General features: G+C 39.3%; 1 protein-coding gene across 1 annotated transcript in view; it reads left to right on the top strand.

The window, feature by feature from the left end:
• Window positions 1-7,248, top strand: part of pcdh15b (protocadherin-related 15b) — a 231,843-nt gene extending 224,595 nt beyond the window's left edge. Inside the window, exons 30-35 of the mRNA XM_053640491.1 lie at window positions 28-204; window positions 1,067-1,285; window positions 3,164-3,172; window positions 3,402-3,512; window positions 4,524-4,529; window positions 4,949-7,248. Coding sequence (XP_053496466.1) covers window positions 28-204; window positions 1,067-1,285; window positions 3,164-3,172; window positions 3,402-3,512; window positions 4,524-4,529; window positions 4,949-6,323 — 1,897 coding nt within the window. The 3' untranslated portion in view covers window positions 6,324-7,248. The remainder of the gene's footprint in view (window positions 1-27; window positions 205-1,066; window positions 1,286-3,163; window positions 3,173-3,401; window positions 3,513-4,523; window positions 4,530-4,948) is intronic.
• Window positions 7,249-22,743: the final 15,495 nt, after the last annotated feature.

Genomic DNA, 22,743 nt, shown 5'->3' with positions numbered 1-22,743 from the left:
CCTCTTTCTCTACATCTTTCTTTGCAGTATCCTGGAGCATTTTGTGCAGGACCAGGTCCCAGGTGCCAAAGTAGTGGTGGAATCCATTGGGCCACGGCGGTACGGAGAAACCTATGATCAGGAAGAATACTCTAGCTCTGACCTCATGGTGTACGCAATCGATCCGCTGACCAACAGGGCTCTCTCCAGACAGGAGTTGTTCAAGTGAGCCCTTTGGTGTCTGTCTCCGTCCTTCACTCTCACTTTCACTTGACTTTGTTCCTCATTTCTTCAATCCATGCATGTTTTCTTTCACATAATTGACCCAGCCTTCTTCTTGACCCATGCTTTGAGTATCTGTAAGGTGTCATTACTTTCCGGAAGAGACATCATTGTCCCGCTCACTGTTGTACCCTCTCATGAAGCCAGCCCCAGTTATGTCATTCAACATTATGACAAGCAGGGACAGCTCTTCCCTGAAGACCCTTTTTGCCTCCCACCTTGCTTCACATCCTCACCTAGCTGAAACCACACACATCCATACAGCTACAGGTCTTTTGATTGGGTTCATTTCAAACCTAAGCAGTTAAATAGGTTAGAAATCTTAACCAAATGTCTTATGCTGGCACAAGCACATTATGGGGTTTTATGATTGCCTTCATTCTGTTGCTACTTGCTTATACTCACAATTTGCATGTACACTGTGGCACCAACAGTTTGCTCTTTGCTGAATGGAGTGCAGTATAACAGCTGTTATGTCAAGGAGCATGTATTCAGGCCTAGGATGTTTGCTTATAAAATGGCTCCATGCAAAGAGACGTGCATGTCTCTTTACTTATTTTGAGAATAGGTCTTGGTGTGGCATATTCTGGATTCCTAGAGGTCTCCAAGTAAGTTATGGACTCAAAATCTGACAAGGCTTATGTTTCTTAAGCTGTATGACAGACATTATTCTTCCTATGATACCGCGCATGAATCTGAACAAAAGTATCACTGTTCATTTAATTTGTTGATGGGCAAGAATAAATGTCCAACTTATTCCAGATGCTGTACAGCTGTTAGGAGTTCATTCTCCTTATTCTTTCAGGTTTCTGGATGGAAAATTACTGGACATTAATAAGGAGTTCCAGCCATACCTGGGCCGGGGCGGCCGCATCCTGGAGATTCGCACACCCGACGTCGTGCAGAGTGTGAAGAAAGCGGTGCAGTCATTGGGCTACACAGAAGGAGCACTGCTGGCCCTTGCTATCATTATCGTTGTTTTCTGCATCCCCGCCATCCTCACTGTCATCATCACATACCGACAGTGAGTACGCTTAAAGAGACCTGTGTTACAACAGCGTTAAGATTAACTGATGTTCATGTTCTGTTCACTACTTTGCAGTTGCTATCCTACTGACCGAGGCCATATATTTTTATTTTGTAATAATACAATTGTGAAATGTTTTTTTTGTTTGTTTATTTTGTTTATCTCCGGTATATTAATATAAACAGGTAATACACAAATGGGTATTGGAAAATCACACCTTTGTTTTAGCTTTACATAGACCAGTCATCTTAATCACTCAGGTCAAAATCACTTCCTGTTACACTGGGGTATAGATGAGGTGACACAGAGGCCAGGTTTCCTTAGTCATTCATCAACATGGGGAAGATTAATGTACCGTGTACACCAATGGTCACCAACCCTCTTTCTTGAAATCTACCTTCCTGCAGGTTTCATCTCCAACCAAAATCTAACACACCTGTTTTAGTCAATCAAGAACATCTTAAAGCAATCATTTAGATGGTCATGTGGGCACAATTATGAGTTTTATAAGTTTAAAACAACCGGAGCTGTCATGAACTTGCCTCGAAGAGGACACAAGTGTATACTACCCTTATACAAAGTAAGGAGGATGGTTGGCAGTGTTTTGGGGTCAACAAATATCCATGTAAAACAATTTGGATTGCATGGCAGAATAAACATTTTCTTTCATCTAACCCCAAATGTAAGCACCTGGAGTTTTCTGGACACTGCTGGAGTTTTGCCTGTTGTTTTTTTTGGGGGGAACTCAAAGTGAGTTTTGGCATAAAAGCAGGATAGAGATTAGAAAAGCATCTAATCTCCACTGTTAAGTACTGCTTTGTGGAGGATCTGTGTGTTTTTCCCCCAAAGGCCCTGGGAACCTTATTACAAAGCATCATGGGCTCCATGTAGTACCAAGAGATTTGAAATTAAAATCTGGCTGCCTCTACCAAGAAGCTGCAACTGGGTCATGGTTGTATCATCCAACAGGGCAGTGATCCAAAACGTACATCCAAATCCACAGAAAATGGTTCAATGAGAACAGACTCAAACGTTGGACATGGCTATCCCAGTCTGGGTGAACCGAAGAGGAGTCTACAAAAGAGGACCTAATACCCTGAGAGATTATGTATTGAGGAGTGGTCTGTCTTCTCCTCGAGTCTTATCAAGCATTGTAGGAGAAGATTCAGTGCTGTTATGTTGGCAAGATGAGGTTTTTTCCAATTACTAAATGCAATAGTGACAATAATTGACACATGCTGACTTTAATTAAAGGTTAGTTTCAGTGTGAAATTAAGCTAATTTACCAGAAAGATTTTTTTTTTCAAATTCTTTAGTCAGTAATTCTGGAGCAGACTGTATAATAATACCTTCCCAGAGGTATTTTATTTTATTCCGGAGCATTTTTATTCCTGAGAAACTTCAAGTAGCTGGTTGCCAAGATTCAACACAAAGCTCATAGGGACCTCTTTCTCTAATTCACCATGGAAACATCTTGGAGAGCAAGTTAGATATTCCGTGTATTTATTGTGAAAGCAGATTCATTACTGCTACTAGAGACAAACCAGAGAACCTGTTTGTTGCTGTAAGACAGATATTTTGCTCTGGACAGAGCAAATGAATGATGGAGGCAGTGATCAGAGAGAGGAGGGGAGAGTGGTTGGAACACAAGAGATAAGCGTTCTACTCTAAGAGCCATCTCTTTTACGGGGGAGCCGTATAAAACATCATAACTACAGAGAGGAAATCACTGGACAACTCCTGCAGCTGTGTCACTAAAATTTACTACAATAATGGGTTGTTGCATGATAATCCTCTGCCAAGTGCCTTACTTTGTTTTAATGCCTGTTCTGTTTTTTTCTCTTTTTTTTCCTTCCCACAATGCATTATCTGCAGATTTAAAGAGTAAGTACCCAAATGTGCATGAACACATGAATGCATGATGGCTTCAAATTGACTGTTTTCTCATAAACCAGCTGCTAAATATTGCTCACTGAGATGATAAATAAGAAATGCGCTCATGAAAGCAGCATGCATTATTTATTTCTGGAGTGCATGTATACCACATTTCCCCATTTTCAAGATTAAGCTAATGCTATAAATTTGTGTAACTTGTTGAATTCATCAACTAAAGACGACAGGCTGAATGTGCCAAAACCGCCAGGATCCAAATGGCTCTCCCAGCTGGCAAACCTGGGGGTATTGCTGCTAGCAATCTGTATGAGGAACTAGGCGACAACACCATGTAAGTTTTTATTATATGAAATTTTATCTTGAGAATTGGCTATACTTTATTTTTAGAGCCATTTAACACCTGGTCCATAATTATACACAGAACGTTGTTAATCAGCAGGGGAAGGGCTTTTTTTTATCATGTTGGTAAAAGCACTTTATTAATTCTTAATTCTTGTACTTTTTCATAAAACTTTCTATTTAGCAATTGAAATGTTCTGAATACTTAATGGGACTCTACTGTCAAACACACTCTTGAGTAATCTAAAATATTGCTCTATGAATTCTATCAGAATTCCACCGAGACAAGTGACTACAGAATGGGTCTCAATTAACATAATGGACTTTCATATTCAAAGAAAACAATCTTTAAAAAATAAAATAATTCCCGTTAAAATGAAACAGCAGTGTTTAATGGCACACTCATTGAGTTTCCAAAGAAATATCAATTGAAAGACATTGAAATGCAAATGGTTAAATAAATTTGCTGATAAATTTGCCATGGTGGTATGTGCTATAAATAGGGCAATTAATGGTTAGGCATTAAAGGTTTGAGGGATTTTCTTTGTGTGTGTCACCTGTGCCAAGTAGTTTTTACATTACCCTTGTAGTTGGCAGTTAGAATTTTAATTCTGTGCCCACCTGTATCTGAAGTGTGCTTGTTTGATTCAATTGGTAGCATATTGCTCAAAAAACAATAAATGTCTATTCTGTTCAGGCCCATTAGATGCCAGGAAAGGGCAATGGTAAAAAGAAAATCCAACAAGTTTCTGACAAATAAGCTGCCACTACTGCAGTTAATCCTGCAGGATTTGTTTTCTTCCAACATCATTGTTTTCTTGGAAGACATCGTGCCTGTTCTAGTAGTTGTTTTTGCTATTATTCTAGAAAATATAGCCTGCACTACCACAAATGAAATATCATTGCCATCACCATTGTCCTTTTGTTGTTACATACTTTTGAGCTCATCATTCAGTGGTCTTTCTCTTCTTTCTGTCACTTTTTTCCTTATCTTGAAAATCAGGCCTAAGTAAGTAAACTTCATTGCTTTTAATAGCAGATGTCCAGATTCTGAAGGTGCTACTCAGTGCTGCCTATGATTGGTAGATATGTGTCCTTGTGGCTTATTCTGTAGACTAGTTAATAATTTCCTCACAGTATACGACCTGCTTTTGACACATTGGTAATTCATTGCCCAGTCTATATTAATATAATTCTGCTCTGTTATGACTTATTGTTGCATTCCTAGTACATGTTCTCTGGATTTAGATGTCTCCTAGATAATTATAGAGTGCATCCAGAAATACTTTATGCACATGCAGTAACTGGGGTAAATGTGACCGTGCCTTAGCTGCCTAGTTGGCTCCTTCTGTATCATCATTCTTCATTCTCCTGTTCCTCTCATCAAGCATATGTCTCTGTCCCCCTGTGCCATCATGGTGAGAATAGGGCTAAAAGGTGTGTTTTGGAGGAGGCAGACCGCCAACAGCTCATCAGTTCATTTGCATCACGTGCCATTGCAGCACATAAGCAATCCTCAGCCAATGGTATCCTGCTCAACAATCTCCCCCGTTCTGAGAGCAACATCACCTTCCTGTCAGATGAGAACCCCCTGACCACTACCAATCCACTCTATCATGACAACGGTAACATCAGCAACCCAGAGCATATGGGAAAAAACCAGCACCTGAGGTGTCTACTGGGGCTGCAATCACCTGGCTTCAAGTGTCTGAAGAGCTCCGAGTTCCCCTTCCCCTCTGGGATATCAGGCCATTCGAGGACACTGCCCTCCAGGCTGCTCAAGGGTGAGGCCAGTGAGCGCTCTTGTAGACGGCAAGTGGTGATGGACCCCAGGCAATGGAAGCTACATCTGCTCAAGTCGGAGCTTAAGGATAGCGAAGATCAAGGGATCAAGGAGTCAGACAAGGGTCCTGAGCCTAAACTGACAGTTAAGGAGAAGGCCTGGCAGTTTGAAGAGCAGGCCCAGCAAGAAATTAGGCAAAGGCAGAGGGGAGATTCTCAGGGCTCACTGTCCTCTGAATACCTGCTGTCCTCTTCCGAGCCACCGAGGTCCGTAGTGGTAGACATAGAGAAGAACAGTTCCCCTCCAGCCATCATAATCACCCAGACTGATGGCACACCACCCCCAAGCCGCAAGCCGACTCCACCAGGCCTCAAGAAATATGTCAGCTTGTCTGCCTATGTTGGCGAAGAGACCTATGAGGTTAATTTAGAGATAATTCCAGACCCTCCAGATATACCTGCACCTCCACCACCAATAGCACGACCACATCGCTCCTCTCCGACTCCTTCTCCCACTTCGAGCCCCCCTCCTCTTCATTCTCCTCCTCTGCCTTCATCACTTCCTCCACCACCTCACACTTGCCCTCCACCTCTACCACCTCCACCTCCTCCTCCTCTACCACCTCCCTCTTCCCCTGCTGGCTCTTGTACTAAGCCTGCCTCCGCCTTCGTTCTTCCACCCCTACCCTCTGTGTCATCTCTTCGGCCTGTATCCTCCCGTCCTGCTCCACCTCCCCTCCCAGTAGAACCTGAGTCTTCCAAAAAAGAACTCAAAGGGATCCTTAAGAACATTAGGAACATAGCTGAGTTAGAGAAATCTGTTGCCAACATGTACAGTCAAATAGACAAAAAGCAGCAGCCTCTAAAGAAGCCACAGAAGCCGCATGTTTCTGAGGAGTCTGAGGTAGGCGAGCCAGAGGTGGATTGCATGCAGGAGACAGAGAAGCACAACAACCCAACCATGAATTCTGAGGTGGAAGAGATGGAAAAATGTTTCCCATCTCAATCCACTATACTGTGACTCTTTACATATAGTTCTCTATTCCTGATTTCTCTATTTTCTGCATCTCTCTCTGAGTTTTGTTTGAGATCACTGTTTTTTTTTTTTTGTTTTTTTTATCTTTGTGTGGTCACATTTCTCTCATATCACAAACTATTGCTTGAGTGTTTTCTTGTAAAACAAAATGTAAACAGTATTTGTATTTCTTGATTTAGATTTAATCATCTACAGACTTGGATTATTTAAATGCCAATGAGAGAGTTGTTTTACAAGACAAAAGTATTTTATTATCTATTGCAATTTTCCTCGTCTCATACTCCTCAAAAAAATTATATACTTTAGTCTTGCTGCACTAAATAAATATTCTGTATAAAACGTTGCACTGAGTACAATGCAGTTGCCTCAAATCCTTTTCATTTATTTATATTTACATGTATTAGTTTGGCAGACATAAGGAAATTGTGGCAGAAAACAATGCAAGCATCTGGCTGCCAAAGAGCATTTACATTTTCCTTTCTATCTCACGTCTCTCTATGTCTCTTTCTGCATTAGCACAGCTTGAATTCCTTTACAACCTCAAGTATTATTCAAAGGGCTTTAAAACAAAGTCATATGGCTCACACACAGGCAAAAGGTCTTTAATATCCCACTATTTTATTTAGAATTATGTATACGATCAGCAAAGGTATATTTCAGAAATTTCACTCACGGTTCCGTACAGATTGAAAAATATAGAACGACTGACGCTGAAATCTCATTCAAACTCGTCTCTGTGCCAAAAATCTGCTACAAGTTGCAGTCAGTTTGTCAATTCTGAACACGGGTGGCTTTAATTACAGACACGATCCATCGTGTGTGCAAGTCTAGCCCAGTGGTCTCTGTCTCATCTTTCAAAGAGCAACACAGCACATTCGATTCAGCCAGCGTCTTTTTAATCCCTGCTTTAATTAGCACTCTGTTAATGGATCGATCCCTCATCACAGCTGATTATTGTCAGCTTTTGTGAATATGTGACCCTCATCCATCACTATTGCGTGTCTTTTTTGAGGTTATGCTGGAGCGCTATCATGACTGAAAAGTTAACTGGAAAAGTAACATGGCATTCTGATGATGATGATGTTGTTGTTGTTTTAATTGTGATATAATATTGTGCTTTTATTCAGAGTGTAAATTCTAGCCACCCACAACCTATCATTTGCCATCCATGTATTATATCGTGCTACACTATTGAGAATTTATATTCTCTCGAGCCGAGATCTCATTTTTATTTCATTTCAAAGTATGGAGGAACTGCACAGACCAGTATGAAGACAATCAAACCAAACTAGCAATGACTACTGTGTGCAAAACATGGTGATGTGCTTAGTCATCTGTTTCAGTGTGAATTGCACCACATAATGGAAATCTGAAGGCTTTTCTTTGTGAAGTGCTGCTACAGTATTTTGTGTGAAACTATAGACCAATATTGTTGGAGCATTACATGGTCCGTGTAATCAAATTTTGGCCAATTTAAGGTGGAACTTTGTCCAATGTGATATAATGGAGATAGTTTACTCAACTGAGTATACAGAGATATGTGGCCCAGACAACAAAAAAAAAAACGCCCTCCAGATATGAACATTTTAGATGTGATTTCCTCTGAAAGTCATGGATTCTTGTTTAGTCATAAATCTTAATTTGAATTCATCATTACTCCTCAGAGAACAACAGTGCTAATTTGTTCCTGCTGATCAGCTTCACAAACAAAATTTTAATTTGCCTTGCATTTGCGAAGAGGTTTTGCAGACTAAAAGAAATGTTGGTTTCCGTCTCTTTTTCCCCATGCGTGTCCATGTACTTTCCCTCGGAACGCTTGCAGATTGTTTCTTGGAGAGATCATGGAATCGACTTAAAATCTGCCATTGTGTTAATCTCCCACACGCACATGCATAGATGCAGTCTCTCCTTGCTGTGGCACAGTGTTTTATATTGCTATTTCTTAGATGCAGGTATGTAATCCTTTAATTTTCAAAAGGGTATGAATGTGTAGCAATTCCAGCTATACACATCCATGTCCTTGAACAATGGACAGCCAACAATGTGTCTGAAAACCAACAACTGGCACTGAACTGGACTAGAAAATACTTGAAGTATGATTAGCTTCCACCCACCTGTTAAAAATATTCATATGTTTGTTTAGAAACCATTTAACAAAGCTGGGTAAAGTATTTATAGACTTCACACTATAATTTTCTCTGTATTTAATATCCTCTTTTAAATTGTTTCTCCATCTCTACAACATCCTGCATTTCACATTTTTTTTCATTTTCTTCTCTTTGGATGTGTATAAGCAAGATAAACATAGAGAAAGTCATGGCAATAAATCAAATATTCATATATTCCATATAAGGAAAGATTATTTCCTAACTATTGCAAGTTGACTCATGCATTTAAATCTGTACAAAATGAAGACTACTTCTGATAATCTGGCTGATATTCTGTTATCTCTCCATAGGAGAGGTTACGGACATCAAGAGGTATGTACTTTTATTTTCAACTTAAATTATATTGAAAATATGTCCAATTTTCAGTTTTATTGACCATGGTTTTTATCAGTGGATGTGGCATGATGAAAAGATTTTAGAGGCAGATATTTACCATGTAAGCATCAGGCTTTCTTGATGTTTTTTTTATGTTTAATATTGCTGACAGTTGGATATGTCCGTATGTGGCTTGACAACCAAAAAAAGGAAAAAGAATTATAGCTTTCTTTCAGAAACTACTATTCTACAGATGATGCACATTCTGTATCCGTATGCCTTCGTATATACAGACATCTCATTTAATGCAACCTTTGACTGTTCTTTGCTTTCCGGAGCTGTTCTTGACCTTTTCTTAGTCATTTCCTCTATGCTTCTAAAATGTAATATTTCTCCTTTCCTCTTTCACTTATTTCTGCTGTGATTTCCTTGTGGCTTCTGTGTAGCAACAACAGTTGCTTCGGCCCTCTCTCTTGAGACCAGAGGTACATTCTTCTTATCTTATGCATAGAAATATGAACAATGCTACAATACTTTCAGTTACTTGTACACGCATGTCCACTGTCCATATGCACATTCATGCAGTTATCTAATCAGCCAATCATGTGGCAGCAGTGCAATACATACAGTCATGCAGATGTAGATCAAGAGAACCTAAACAGTTGAAGATTGGAAAAAGACCAGGCAACATTTTTCCAATTTTCAGGTTCAGTGTTCAGATTCCTGTTCTTGGCAGACAGGAGTGGAATCTGATTGGGTTTATGCCCATCCACCTCAAGATTTGATGTGTTGTCCTTTCTGTAATGCTTTTCTGCTTATCACGGTTGTAAAGAGTGGTTATTTGAGTTACCGTAGCCTTCCAGCCCGGCCACTCTCCTCTGACCTTTCGCATCAACAAGGTGTTTCAACCCACAGAAGTGCCTCTTGCCGGATGTTTTTTTTCTGGACCATTCTGGGTAAGCTCTAGAGACTTTTGTGTGTGAAATTCCTGGGAGATCAGGTGTTTCTGAAATATTCAACTCGCTCATCTGGCAACAACCATGCACCGGTCAGAGTCACTGAGATCACGGTTTTTCCCCATTTTGATGTTTGAACAGAAGCTCTTGACCTGTATTTGCATGATTTCATACATTGTGCTGCTGCCACATGATTGGCTGTTTGGATAATTGCATGAATGAGCAGGTGTACAGGTGTTCCTATTGGGTGGTCGGTGTATTTGACACATGTAGGAATCCTAACTAGAATGCTAGTCCATCCCTCCTTGAAGGGAAAGGTTTTAGACTTATGCATGTACGTTCAAGTGGAAGCTGTCATTTAATTTTCCTGACTGTGCACATTTTGAGTAATGACTTTTCCTCTGGCCACAGGAACTATCTATGGAATCAGGCATTGACCCAGGGCAGGACTATTATACGCAGGATTACTATAATTATGACCATGGGTAAGTATGTGTTCATCATGCTCTTACACCCAAGTGTGTCTATACACATGCACATTTTCATCCCTTTCAATGTCCCATCTTCCACACACCCATCATTTCAAAAGTGGAGCTCAAACTGAAGTGCTCCTGGACAACTACTTGGAATACATGAGCTGTAATATTGATAAGCGTGCTTCAGTTTACCCAAGAATTAAAAATCCTGTTGCCTTATCTCAGACACACCGGACTGCCGCTGGCATCTTCTTCTAATACAATAGCCAAGCTAATTATTCACTGAGCCATGCACAATGAAACTCGCCCATATGGTGTCTCTCTGAAGAAGAAAAAGAGGAGACAAAGATCAAATCAAATGCTATGAATTAAAAAAATATTAGCATTTTCCAGAAATCCCCTAAAGGAAATGAAATTTCACATCTCTTCAGTTTTTAATTTTTTATTTTATTATTTTTTTTTATGAATGCCCTTTATAATTTGATTGTACGTTATTCTTTTGCACAATTATGCCAGTTTTTTGGAATTCATGCAGAGCTGACAATGAATGAATATATTCATAGTGTCCTTCAAATTACCCCTGAGTAGACTGTTCTCTAAAAAAGTGAATACACACTGCCCCTACAGGCTAGCAGTCATCAATACACACAGTAGAGCCTGTGTGTCTCTCCAGTAATGTGAAAGTCTCCATTATTCTTAGCTGAATTTGATTTTAGTCACCCAGGAGGACTCAGATTGCTTAATCAGAGCCTTTTGTGCTCTTGCTCAGTAAGTAAGTGTTGGAGTGCCAATTTTGAGTGTGTGTTTGCCCTAAACTTGACCATAAGGGAAGAGAAAATGTATACAAAGGTTTTATTCTAAAAGGAATATCATAACTAACCGTCAAAAGCAATTACTGTTTGTTGACATGGTTCTCACTCAGCCTTTAGCTGTTTACTTGTTATTGTGCCATGTCGACACATTAGCAATGCAAATGATGCAGAGGTGCTGCAGTGTATTGTAATTATTTTTTGGGTGCAGCCCTACAGGTATGTTTGCCACTTTGTGTTTGTGATTGTGTGTGAGTATCTTGGTCTGTCCCCTCAAGGGAACGAATATGTGACAGATTTGACCATGCAGCTTTTGGCTGGTCAAAGAAGGCAAAGTTTTTCCTTTTGGTTACTGAGGGTTAAGTTTAGAGTTCGGTGTAGGCATACTATTAATTAGCCGCATTAATAATTAGCAGATGGTGAGACAAATGTGTGTGTTTATTTGTGTACTGTATGTCTTTCAGATATGACTTGCCTCAGTATGGCAGTCGCAGGAAGCTGATCTCTCCGGCGGGAACATATGATGAGTATGGCGAGGTGATTGTTGAGGATGATGGCAACTATTATTACAGTCCTCATGAATCTGAAGGAGAGGTAGAAGAAATTTCTTTTTATTCTACACATGCCAATATTGTAAGTCACAATATATATTCTCCTGAAACCCCGCCCGTTGACTTGTGTCCTCTGTAGTGGATATTTTGTTGTCATGAATGTCCTTTGACTTTTTTGAGCTACTCTAGCAATTCCTGCTGTAGTGATATGTCATATATAGACTATATATGTTATAGGCTGGGATGCTAGGAACAGCTTCTTACACTGCATCCAAAATGGCCAGCATAGGAACAAGCACATTTTATGGAAAGAAGAAAGATAATTAAAATATTGTATATTTTATTGTTTTTTGTTTTTTTTACTATGATTAATAAAAAAGAATATATTTGATAAAGTGTCAGGAATAATAAATTTAGTTCTTAAATCAGTTAAATTGTTTGTGTTTAAAAATATTAGCCTTTTTATGAATGTCAATTATAGTGGAAATCAGGATCATCTTAATGTACTTAATGATGCCATGTTCTATACACACACACACACACACACACACACACACACACACACACTATTCACTACAACCAGTGATAAATCATCAGTGACAAATATAATTTATCAATGAGGTTTGAAGATTATCCATGTGGTATCATGAAATATGCAAACTGGCTAAAGAATGTAAAGTTTGTACTTTTGATTTTGACAAATTGTATGGACATACAGTGCTCCTCCACTAATATTGGCACCCTTGGTAAATATGAGCAAAGAAGCCTGTGAAAAATAGTCTTTGTTGTTTAACCTTTTGATATTTTGTTTAAAAAAAATTCACAAAAATACTCTGCTCTTAAGGATATTTGAACCAATTGCATAAAAAACACAGGTTTATAAAAAAAAAAAATCTTTGTTAAATATATTAATATATATTAATATATATTAAATTGTTGGCACCCCTATGAATATGAGAAAAATGTATCTGAAGTATATTCCCATAGTTTAAACTTTTTTTAAAATACACTTGGTTGACATGGAACAGGAAATTGTTCAACCATGATTTCCTGTTTCACAGGGGTATAAATATGATGTAACACATAAGCCAAATTCCCTTAGTCATTCATAGCAACAGGTAGACCAAGAAATACAGTGGCAAGAAAAAGTATGTAAACCTTTTGGTATTTCTTGGTTTTCTGAATAAATTTGTCATAAAATGTGATCTGATCTTCATCTAAGTCAAGGGTATTGACAAATATAATGTGTCTAAAATAATAACACAAAATAAATTCTGATCCCTCATGTCTTTATTGAACACACTCATTCAATATTCAAAATGGCAGTGGAAAAAGTAAGTGAACCCTTACTATTAATAACTGGTTGACCTCACCTTGGCAACAATAGTCTCAACCAGGCGCTTCCTGTAGCTGTGGATCAGACCTGCACATCATTCAGTAGGAACTTTAGCCCATTCTTCCTGGCAGAACTGCTGTAGCTCTGTAATATTCATTGGACATCTCAAGTGTATGGCTCTCTTCAAGTCATTCCAGAGCATCTCTATTGGGATGAGGTCTGGGCTCTGACTTGGCCACTCCAAAAGGTGGATTTTGTTTTTCTGAAGCGATTTTGTTGTGGACTTGCTCTGGTGTTTTGGGTCGTTGTCTTGTCACATCACCCAACTTCTACACAGTTTCAGCTGACGTACAGACATTCTCACATTATCCTGAAGAATTGTCTGATATACTTGGGAATTCACCTTCCCCTCAATAATTGCAAGCTGGCCAGGCCCTGATGCAGCAAAGCAGGCCCAAATCATGATGTTTCCTCCACCATACTTTACGGTTGGGATGATGTTTTCATGATGATATGCCGTGCTCTTTCTACGCCAGATGTAGTACTGTGTGGTTTTTCCAAATAGTTCAATCTTAGTTTCATCAGTCCACAAAACATTTTGCCAATACAGCTGTGGAGTGTCAATGTGCTCTTTTGCAAACATCAGGCATGCAGCAATGTTCTTTTTAGTAAGTAGTGGCTTCCTTCGTGGTGTCCTGCCATAGATACCCTGCTTGTTCAATGTTTTACGTATTGTAGACTCATGAACAGAGATGTTAGCCAGTTCCAATGATGCCTTCAAATCTTTGGCTGTCATTCGGGGTTGTTTCTTTACCTCATTGATGAGTCTTCATTGTGCTCTTGGTGTCATTTTGACTGAGCACCCACTTCTTGGTAGAGTAGCAACAGTCCCAAAGTGTCTCCATTTGTAGAATGTTTGCCTAACTGTAGACTGGTGAATTTCTAAAGTCTTTGAAAGCACTTTGTAACCCTTGCCAGCTTCATGTAAATCAGCAATTCTTGATCGTAGATCCTCTGAAAGCTCTTTTTGGTGAGGCATGGCTCACATAAGCATGTGCTTCTTGTGCAGAGTAAACTCCAAAAGTTTGACGGGTTTTTATAAGTCAAAGTAGCTATAGTCCACACCTCCAAACTCATTTTCTTAACGAGACTCCAATTAGCTTTTTTGTGGTCATTAACTCAAGGGTTCACATACTTTTTCCACAAGCACTATGAGGTTTTTTTTGGTTGTTCACAATAAAGACATGAGGGATCAGAATTTTTTTTGTGTTATTATTTTAGACACATTATATTAGTCAATACCCTTGACTTAGATAAAGCTCAGATCACATTTTATGACCAATTTATTCAGAAAACCATGAAATTCCAAGAGGTTCACATACTTTTTCTTGCCACTGTATAGCTGTGATGTGCGGCAAAAGGTTGTTGACTTCACAAAATTGGAAGTGGCTGCAAGAAAATAGCACAAGCATTGAAAATGCCCATTTTCACCATCAGGGCAATAATTAAGAAGTTCCAGTCAACTGGAAATGTTATGAATCAACCTGGAATTGAATGTGTGTCTATATTGTCTATATAATCTCCAAGGATCACAGCTGGAGAATTGTAGAAGTTAGTTGCGTCTTGGGGTCAGAAAGTCTCCAAAACTGCAATCCAAAGACATCTACATCACAACAAATTGTTCGGAAGGGAAAAGCCTCTCATCCAAAAACAAACTCAAGCATGTTCAGTTTACCAGACAGTACTGGAACTTCAAATGGGATTGGGTTCTATGGTCAGATGAAACCAAAATAAAGTGTTTTGGCAGTAAACACCATAGTTGGTTTTGGCGCACTCAGAGAGGTAGCCATATGGAAAAGTACCTCGTTATCGAGGTTAAACATGGTGGTGGTTCTTTTAATGTTTTGGGGCTGTTTTTCTGCCAGAGGACCTGGACATTTTTAGGATACCTGGCAACATGGACTCTGTCAAATATCAACAGATATTTAATGAAAACCTGACTGCCGCTTCCAGAAAACTTAAAATGGATTGTGGTTGGATCTTCCAGCAGGACAATAATCCAAAACATACATCAAAATCAACACAAAAATAGTTTTGTGACCACAAAATCAAGGTCCTGCCATAGCCATCCCAGTCCCCTGACTGAAAACCTGTGTATTGAACTGAAGAGGAGAGTCCACCAGTGTGGACCTCAAAATTTGAAGGATCTGGAGAGATTCTGTATGGAGGAATGGCGTCAGATCCCTTGCCATGTATTCTCCAACCTCATCAGGCATTATAGGAGAAGACTCAGAGCTGTTATCTTGGCAAAGGGAGGTAGCACAAAGTATTGACTAAAAGGGTGTCAATAATTGTTGCACATATTTAACAAAGATATAGTTTTTATAAACCTGTTTTGTTTGCAAATTGTTTGATATCCATAAGAACAGAGTATTTTTGTGAATCTTTTTAACAAAAGATCAAGAAGTTAAACAATAAAGACAATTTTTCACAGCCTTATTTGCTCATATTTACCAAGGGTGCCCATATTAGTGGAGGGAACTGTATAATGACTGTGTTCAATTTTAATAGAAAATATACTACCATCCTTGCAATAACAAGCAAGAGAAACAATCCAAATGATTCAAATGATAATTTGTTTTTGTTTTTTAAGTTGAATTTATTCTTGGATTAATATCATTCTAAAGCCATAATCTGTTCATTTTTATTTTCTGAGTTTGGCTGTCTTTTCAAACTAAAATGGTCCTGTGTTCCACTACAGTGGACATGCTGTAAAATTAAAATTTAAAAAGTCAAAATTGTAGAATGATTGTTAACCCAAAAAATAGGTAGGAAATCAAACAAAACAAAAAAAATTAGATTATACATATTTTCCTTGGGTCTCAGGAGGATAAATGACAACTGTGTGAATTTACATAGACAATGCCTTGCATTCAAAATAATAGATGTTTGGACTGTAACAGGTTTACAGACAGGCCAGAAGGCTGAGCCTGCCTCAGACTCATACTCTTCACAGACCTCCTAATTTGTCTCTGGGAGATCAAGTTCCCAGACCAGAGAATACCCATTCTGATCCTGCAGGGGATACTACGTCTTTTCCCAGCTCAAATCCTGTGATCAATCTCAAAACAGTGATGAAAATCAACAAACTGCTTGCTGCAGGCAAGGCCTCTGGGCCACCAATGGCTTTCCACCCACCATGGAAGAAGGCTCGAATATTTCCAATGATGGAGAAGGCACAAAATGTAGAGCTCACTAAATCAACTCAAGGCTCTGATAGCTCAGAGAGCGGTATGGCCATTGATGGTATCTTCTTCCAGTCAAAAGAAGGAAAATCCACAGGGCAAAAACTATACTCCAAACAGCATCACACTCACAACAAATGTGAGATCAGCACAAGCAATAACACAGAGAGCTCAAGTGATGGGAAGACATCAGTTTCCCAGGAAAGCAGTGATTTGGAAAGGGAGCCATATGGCTTTGTTAGCAACAGTCAACAATCTGCAGGCAAGGTAGAAAGTGTAAATGAAGGTGCTTTTCTGAACCCCTATTTAAACAGATGTGCAGTATCATCCATATCATCCCAACATCCTTATTCAAAAGGACAAAACATGGCATACATGACCAGTATGGATTCAGACAAAGAGCTAGATATTTCTGAGGGGTCAAACAGTGAGAGCAATTCAGAGAATGAGCAAGAGGAGTCTGAAGGTGAGTCCAAGACACATACAGAGCAAGACTCGGAGACAGAGACTTATACTGAGAGTGAGACAGAGTCAGGAAAAGAGTCAGACAGTGATAAAGAGTCAGAGGATTCGAATAGTTCAGAGAGTAAGAAAGAGGCAGAGACTGAAGATTTGTCAGAGTCACGTTGCAAAGTCACTGGCACCCAGGAGTTTGTGAGGTCTGGTTTGCGGACGATGAATGAAACACAGTCATCTAAACCTCAATTTACATCCAGCATAGCAGAGATCAGTTCTAAAGTAGGCTTCAACTTTACACACAGAAGATATAGAATGTCTGAAGAGACAATGCATAAAGGTAAGGACAAGAATGAAGAGAATAAAAAGGGGTCAACAAAGGAAGATAACTCTGAGACTAGGAGCGAGAATCCTAAGCCTTTAATGGGCCAAGAAACTGACTTTTATAAGGGCCGTAAAAGCCAGAGCAAAAGCAGCACATCAGCAGGCACCACAGACAAAGATAATCTCCCACCTATAGCTGAGGATGAAGAAGAGGAAATGACATCTGCAGGGTCACTCAGGAGTAGTCTTACCAACAAATTTCAGGGGTCTGCAAGTGGAGCTGGAAGTTTAGAAGCCGACAAGGAGGATTCAGACACCGATCACTAAACTGATGGTACAGATGACTAAACTGGCTTGATACCTTCTCAGTAAGCGTCAGTGCCTCCTCTTTGTTCTGGCTTGTGTGGCTTGTTAGTGCATCCTTAGTGAAATGATGTGCATTTTCCCCAGAGTCTACAATCTACATTTCTAACTTTCCTTACTGCATTTGTATCTTCATATCTTTTCAGCGGTCCTCTTTTTTCATCGCACTATTTATTATACCAAATAAAGGTTTTGTTCATTGAGCAGGAATGCCAGTAAGACACAATTGAGCAAATTTGCTCTTTAAATAAGTGTATTTATCTATGAAGGATTCTTATCCATCAAACTCAATCCACTGACCTACTGAACAAAATCTTCTGATTTTCTGGTGGCTGTGAAATCCTTTACATTTCCTGGGGTGAAATTGGTTGTGTATTTTTTTTTAACTGGATATTAAGATTACACTGTGCATGATTCTTAGGTCTGCATGTTTTCCATCAACTGATCACATTCTATGCATGTGCTCTTCCTCTGACAGTTTGGTAGACAGAAGAAAATCAAGTTGGTGGTGGATCGTGAGTATGAGACCAGTTCAACAGGAGATGATAGTGCTCCAGAGTCCCACCGAAATCGGCTGTCCAATGTAAACAGCCACAGTAACATCAACGGCAGTATCTACGTGGCTCAAAATGGTTCCATCATCCGAACACGGCGAGCCACCCACACCACCAATATCAAATTCAGCTCTCCTGTCCGACTCGGGAAGCACTTCAAAAAAATGGACAAATTGGCTGTGACTCAAGAGGAGAGAGTTCCTCTAAACAGCCCTGGTGCCTTGGGTGCCGCCGCGGGCGAACATAACATTAACACCAGGCCCTCCAGTGGATCCCTGGCCTCCAGCTCCATAGGACCAGAAAGCATAGCTTGCAAATATAATGTGGCAACAGCCAGATCTGATATAACACGAAATGTGGACGAGCAAGAGTCCACTGTAGACAATTCAGAGGTGAGGGAAATGTTAGGGTCACACAGTGATCGCACACAGTCCGATGAGGAAGAACTGTGGATGGGGCCTTGGAATAACCTGCACATACCTATGACAAAACTGTGACATGCCTTGTAATATAATCCCTTACATGTTTATTTGTATTGTCTTAATAAAAGAGAAAATACACTGAATTTGCAGCTTTACAATGAAATTGCACTTTTATTCAGTATTTGATGTCTTTGCTTTTCTTTGCTTTTGGAAAGATCACCAGTGAGCTTGCTTCTTGACTATCCAATTCATGAAAAACCAACACACTGGTGTTTCTGGTCTTCACTTGTTCATTATTTCAGTTATCAATACACTGTAGAATTAAATGTTTATTTTGGATTTTTACCTTTCTGTGACAGAAGCAGGGTTGTCTCAAGTGGTGTGTGGGGGCCCAGGGTGATATTTTTGTTGCATGACCCAGGTTGAGGGAATTGTGTGTGTGTGTGGTGTTCACATACAAATAAAACTTAATTGTGTGCACAAATTGTACAGCATACCAAATTAAGTACTGCACACTTCAAAAACCAACTGCTGAGCTGGACCTTCCACTCAGATTTATAGGCGGAACTGGCATAAATGGTGGGCATGTGGCAAATGTGTGGCTCTATAACACAGGATTAAATGGTAAATGGAATTTGGGTATCTGATATTGATTTGCAAATATGTTACTTAGGTGCAGAAATGCAAACTGTAATTACAATCCATTTTTTATGTGAAAAGCTTGGAGAAATGCAAATATGAGCATAAGAGTGAAGATTTGTGTATACAGCTAGGCTGAAAGACCCTACACAGGACACACTGCCACAATATTTTCCCTGCCTCCATCGCTACTCGTCAGACCACACTCCTCGTTGTTTTATGTAATGTCTGGAAAGGCGAACTAGTGCGTACATTAGTGCTTGATATTCAAAGACTAAAAATAGTTATCTGTAGCTCTTATGCATTTTTTCCATCCATTTCAGTATGGGTCTATGAGTGACTGCCCCTTTTGACCACCCTTTTAGACAGCCCTGAGTAGAAGATTATATTTCTGTTTTGATTTTTTTTGTACACATTTCTCAGACAGTAACTGGGTTTATTCAGCAGTGCACTAATGTAATCAATTAAAGGTGCAGTTTGTTATTGTTAAGTGCTTTTATACTGGGGGAAAAAAAAAAAAAAAAAAGCAGTGATTCTGATTATTGCCATGCGATGGATCTTACTAGTTTCTTAATTTCAGGCTTTTGTCCGCATTTCTCTGGCCTCCAAATACTCTACATCCCATTCTGCACAGTGCTACAGGGCAACCTATAAGGCATAAGTAATTTCAACAAAGGGTTTGAGGTCAGTTGGGATAAAGGGGATGGCATATTTTTTTATTGCAATTCAACGTACAGCCAGCAGAAGGCTCTTAAATTTACAAACTGTTCCTTTAATAGTATTTAATTGGATCATATATAAACATGGAAATACTTTTAGTCAACCAATATTCTGCTAATTTCCTTTTCTTGTTTGCTATGACTCAATTGACAACAAAGCACTTTTTTCCCTAAGGTCAGAGAGAACAGCCACATGAATAAACATTCCTGGTCAAAATTCTGAGCTTTTTTTGGCCTTCATTCAAACGCAAGAAAAAAGCAGAGCAGTTGTGCACTCACTTTTGAAGTGCTCCTTAAAAATGCAGGTAGGTAGGAACAGATTGAAATAAAGGCAGTATTTCTAATACAAAATTGCAATATCATAAATCATAAAAAATTAGACGATTATTGTGATATGAATGTTTTTTATATAAGCCTATTATGAGCAACTGACTGGGAGTTGTCTTGGTGGGTATTGTCCTCCACACAACACAGCATTACTCAAAATATAGTATGTTTACAACCATTTTACTATAGGGTTATGGTACTTCAGATTGTGTGTTGGAAGAAACTCTTAAATGTACAATGTTCTATGTAGCAGACATGGCTCTGAGTAGAACTTTGTAACAAGCTAAGAAGCCTTTATTATCCAAATCTTTGGTATCACAAAGTCAAAAACCAAGTGGTTTTGGAAGTCTGTCTAGAATGATGTTCCTATACACCGGTCAGCCATAACATTAAAACCACAGACAGGTAACATAAATAAGATTGATTATCTCATAGCAGTGGCACCAAGGGATGGGATATATTAGGCAGCAAGTGAACAGTCAGTTCTCAAAGTTGATGTGTTGGAAGCAGAAAAATGAGCAAGTGTAAATATCCTAGTGACTTTGACAAAGGTAAAATTGTGATGACTAGATGACTGGGTCAGACCATCTCCAAAAAGTTGTCCAAGGAAGGACAACCAATGAACCAATAACAGGGTCATAGGCACCCAAGGCTCATTGATGCATGTGGAGGCACGCGTAAAGGCTAGCCTGTCTGGTCTGACCCCACAGAAGAGCTACTGTAGCACAAATTGCTGAAAAAGTTAATTCTGGTTATGATAGAAAAGTCTCAGAACACACAATGCATCTCAACTTGCTGCGTATGGAGCTGCATAGCTGCAGACCGGTCAGAATGCCCATGCTGACTCCTGTCCACCACAGAAAGCACCTACAATAGGTACGTGAGCATCAGAACTGGACCATGGAGCAATGGAAGAAGGTGGCCTGGTCTGATGAATCACGTTTTCTGTTACATCATATGGATGGCCAAGTGTGTGTGCGTCACTTACCTGGGGAAGAGATGGCAGCAGGATGCACTATGGGAAGAAGGCAAGCCAGCGGAGGCAGTGTGATGCTCTGGGCAATGTTTTGCTGGGAAACCTTGGTTCCTGGCATTCATGTGGATGTTACTTTGACATGTACCACTTACCTAAACATTGTTGCAGACCAAATACACCCATTCATTGCAACAGCATTCCCTAATGGCAGTGACCTCTTTCAGCAGGATAATGCTCCCTGCCACACTGCAAATATTATTAAGAAATGGTTTGTGGAACATGACAAAAAGTTCAAGGAGTTGACTTGGCTTCCAAGTTCCCCACATCTAAATCCGATTAATCCGACAAACATGTCCGATCCATGGAGGCCCACCTCACAACTTACAGGACTTAAAGGATCTGCTGCTAGCATCTTGGTGCCAGATAACACAACACACCTTCAAAGGTCTTGTGGAGTCAGAGCTGTTTTGGTGGCACAAGGAACACCTGCACAATATAATGCAGGTGGTTTTAATGTTATTCCTGATCATTTTATTTTTTCAGAGGATTTGATGTAATGCCTATTGTTGCCACAAGGTGGTGCTTCTTTCTTTCTTTCTTTCTTTCTTTCTTTTCACTAAAATTTCACTAAAATGACCTAAAGGACTTATTAAAGTGTCAAAGAAATATGAGATTATTTGTTTTTGGTAAGAAATCAGGAGTTGGTTAGTTGCCGTGCTTAGATACTGGCAGGTGTGTGTTCCTTGGTACATGCGAGTGACACACGTTTTACAAGTGGGGAAAAAACTGACATATCAAACCGATGAGAAGAGTGATTCTGAATGAGTTAATTACACCTTAAGAGATTACACGGTTACCATAATAACATTAATATACGTTTGATCTTCAGCTCACCTTACTGGTGAAATATTTCACAACAAACACGTCCAAAGTAAACAATTAAGTCAATAATTACAAGGTGCCTGATTCTGCGATTACAGATGTACGAGCATCACGGTTATTTAAAATTCTATAATTAGCCCTCAGATCAGAGAGAAGCTATTCAAAGTGTTCCAATGCACATCCTGGAGCTATTATGCTGTGCCAGGGCCAGGGTGTGTTAGCATGTCTACACACACACGCATACACACACGTTTTTCTCAAATGTCCTCGTGAGGACATTCCACTGACATGCAACTGATATGATTATTCATGCAGCAAAATGAAAACAAATGTCTACACATAAATCTAACCCTAACCTTAACATCACTAACCAAAGGGAAACCTTTTGGCTCTTTAGTTTTTTAATTTATTTGTTTTAAGTTTTTAATTAAAAAAAAAAAAAGTTAAAAGTCCCTTTGAAACTGTCAGATATTTCTATCCTTGTGGGGACATTAGGTCACTAGATATAAACACCAACACACACACACACACACACACACACACACACACACACACACTCACACTTACCTGAATCACTCTGGCAGACATCCAAATATATGCAGAGCAGCTGTGTTGGCTTCAGGTGAATAATAGGTTTGTGGTTTTGTCTTAAACTCATTTAAACCCACTGGCTTATAGAAAGGCTGTTCAGAGTTATCTTAAGCATCCACAAGTTATATATTGTGCTCAATGCTTGGATCATATGTTGTCTAAATGTGACTTCACTTTGGATAGAAGTGTCTTCCAAATTTAAAAAAAAAAAAAAAAAAAAAAAAAAAAAAGGCAGTTATGTATAATGTTTGAGGCTGTTCTGACATTAGCTACATTTATAGTGGATATATGTTACA

The sequence above is a fragment of the Ictalurus furcatus genome, chromosome 13 (assembly GCF_023375685.1).
Source record: "Ictalurus furcatus strain D&B chromosome 13, Billie_1.0, whole genome shotgun sequence".
In the NCBI taxonomy this organism is placed as follows: domain Eukaryota; kingdom Metazoa; phylum Chordata; class Actinopteri; order Siluriformes; family Ictaluridae; genus Ictalurus; species Ictalurus furcatus.
This window is presented reverse-complemented; position numbering and strand designations above follow the sequence as displayed.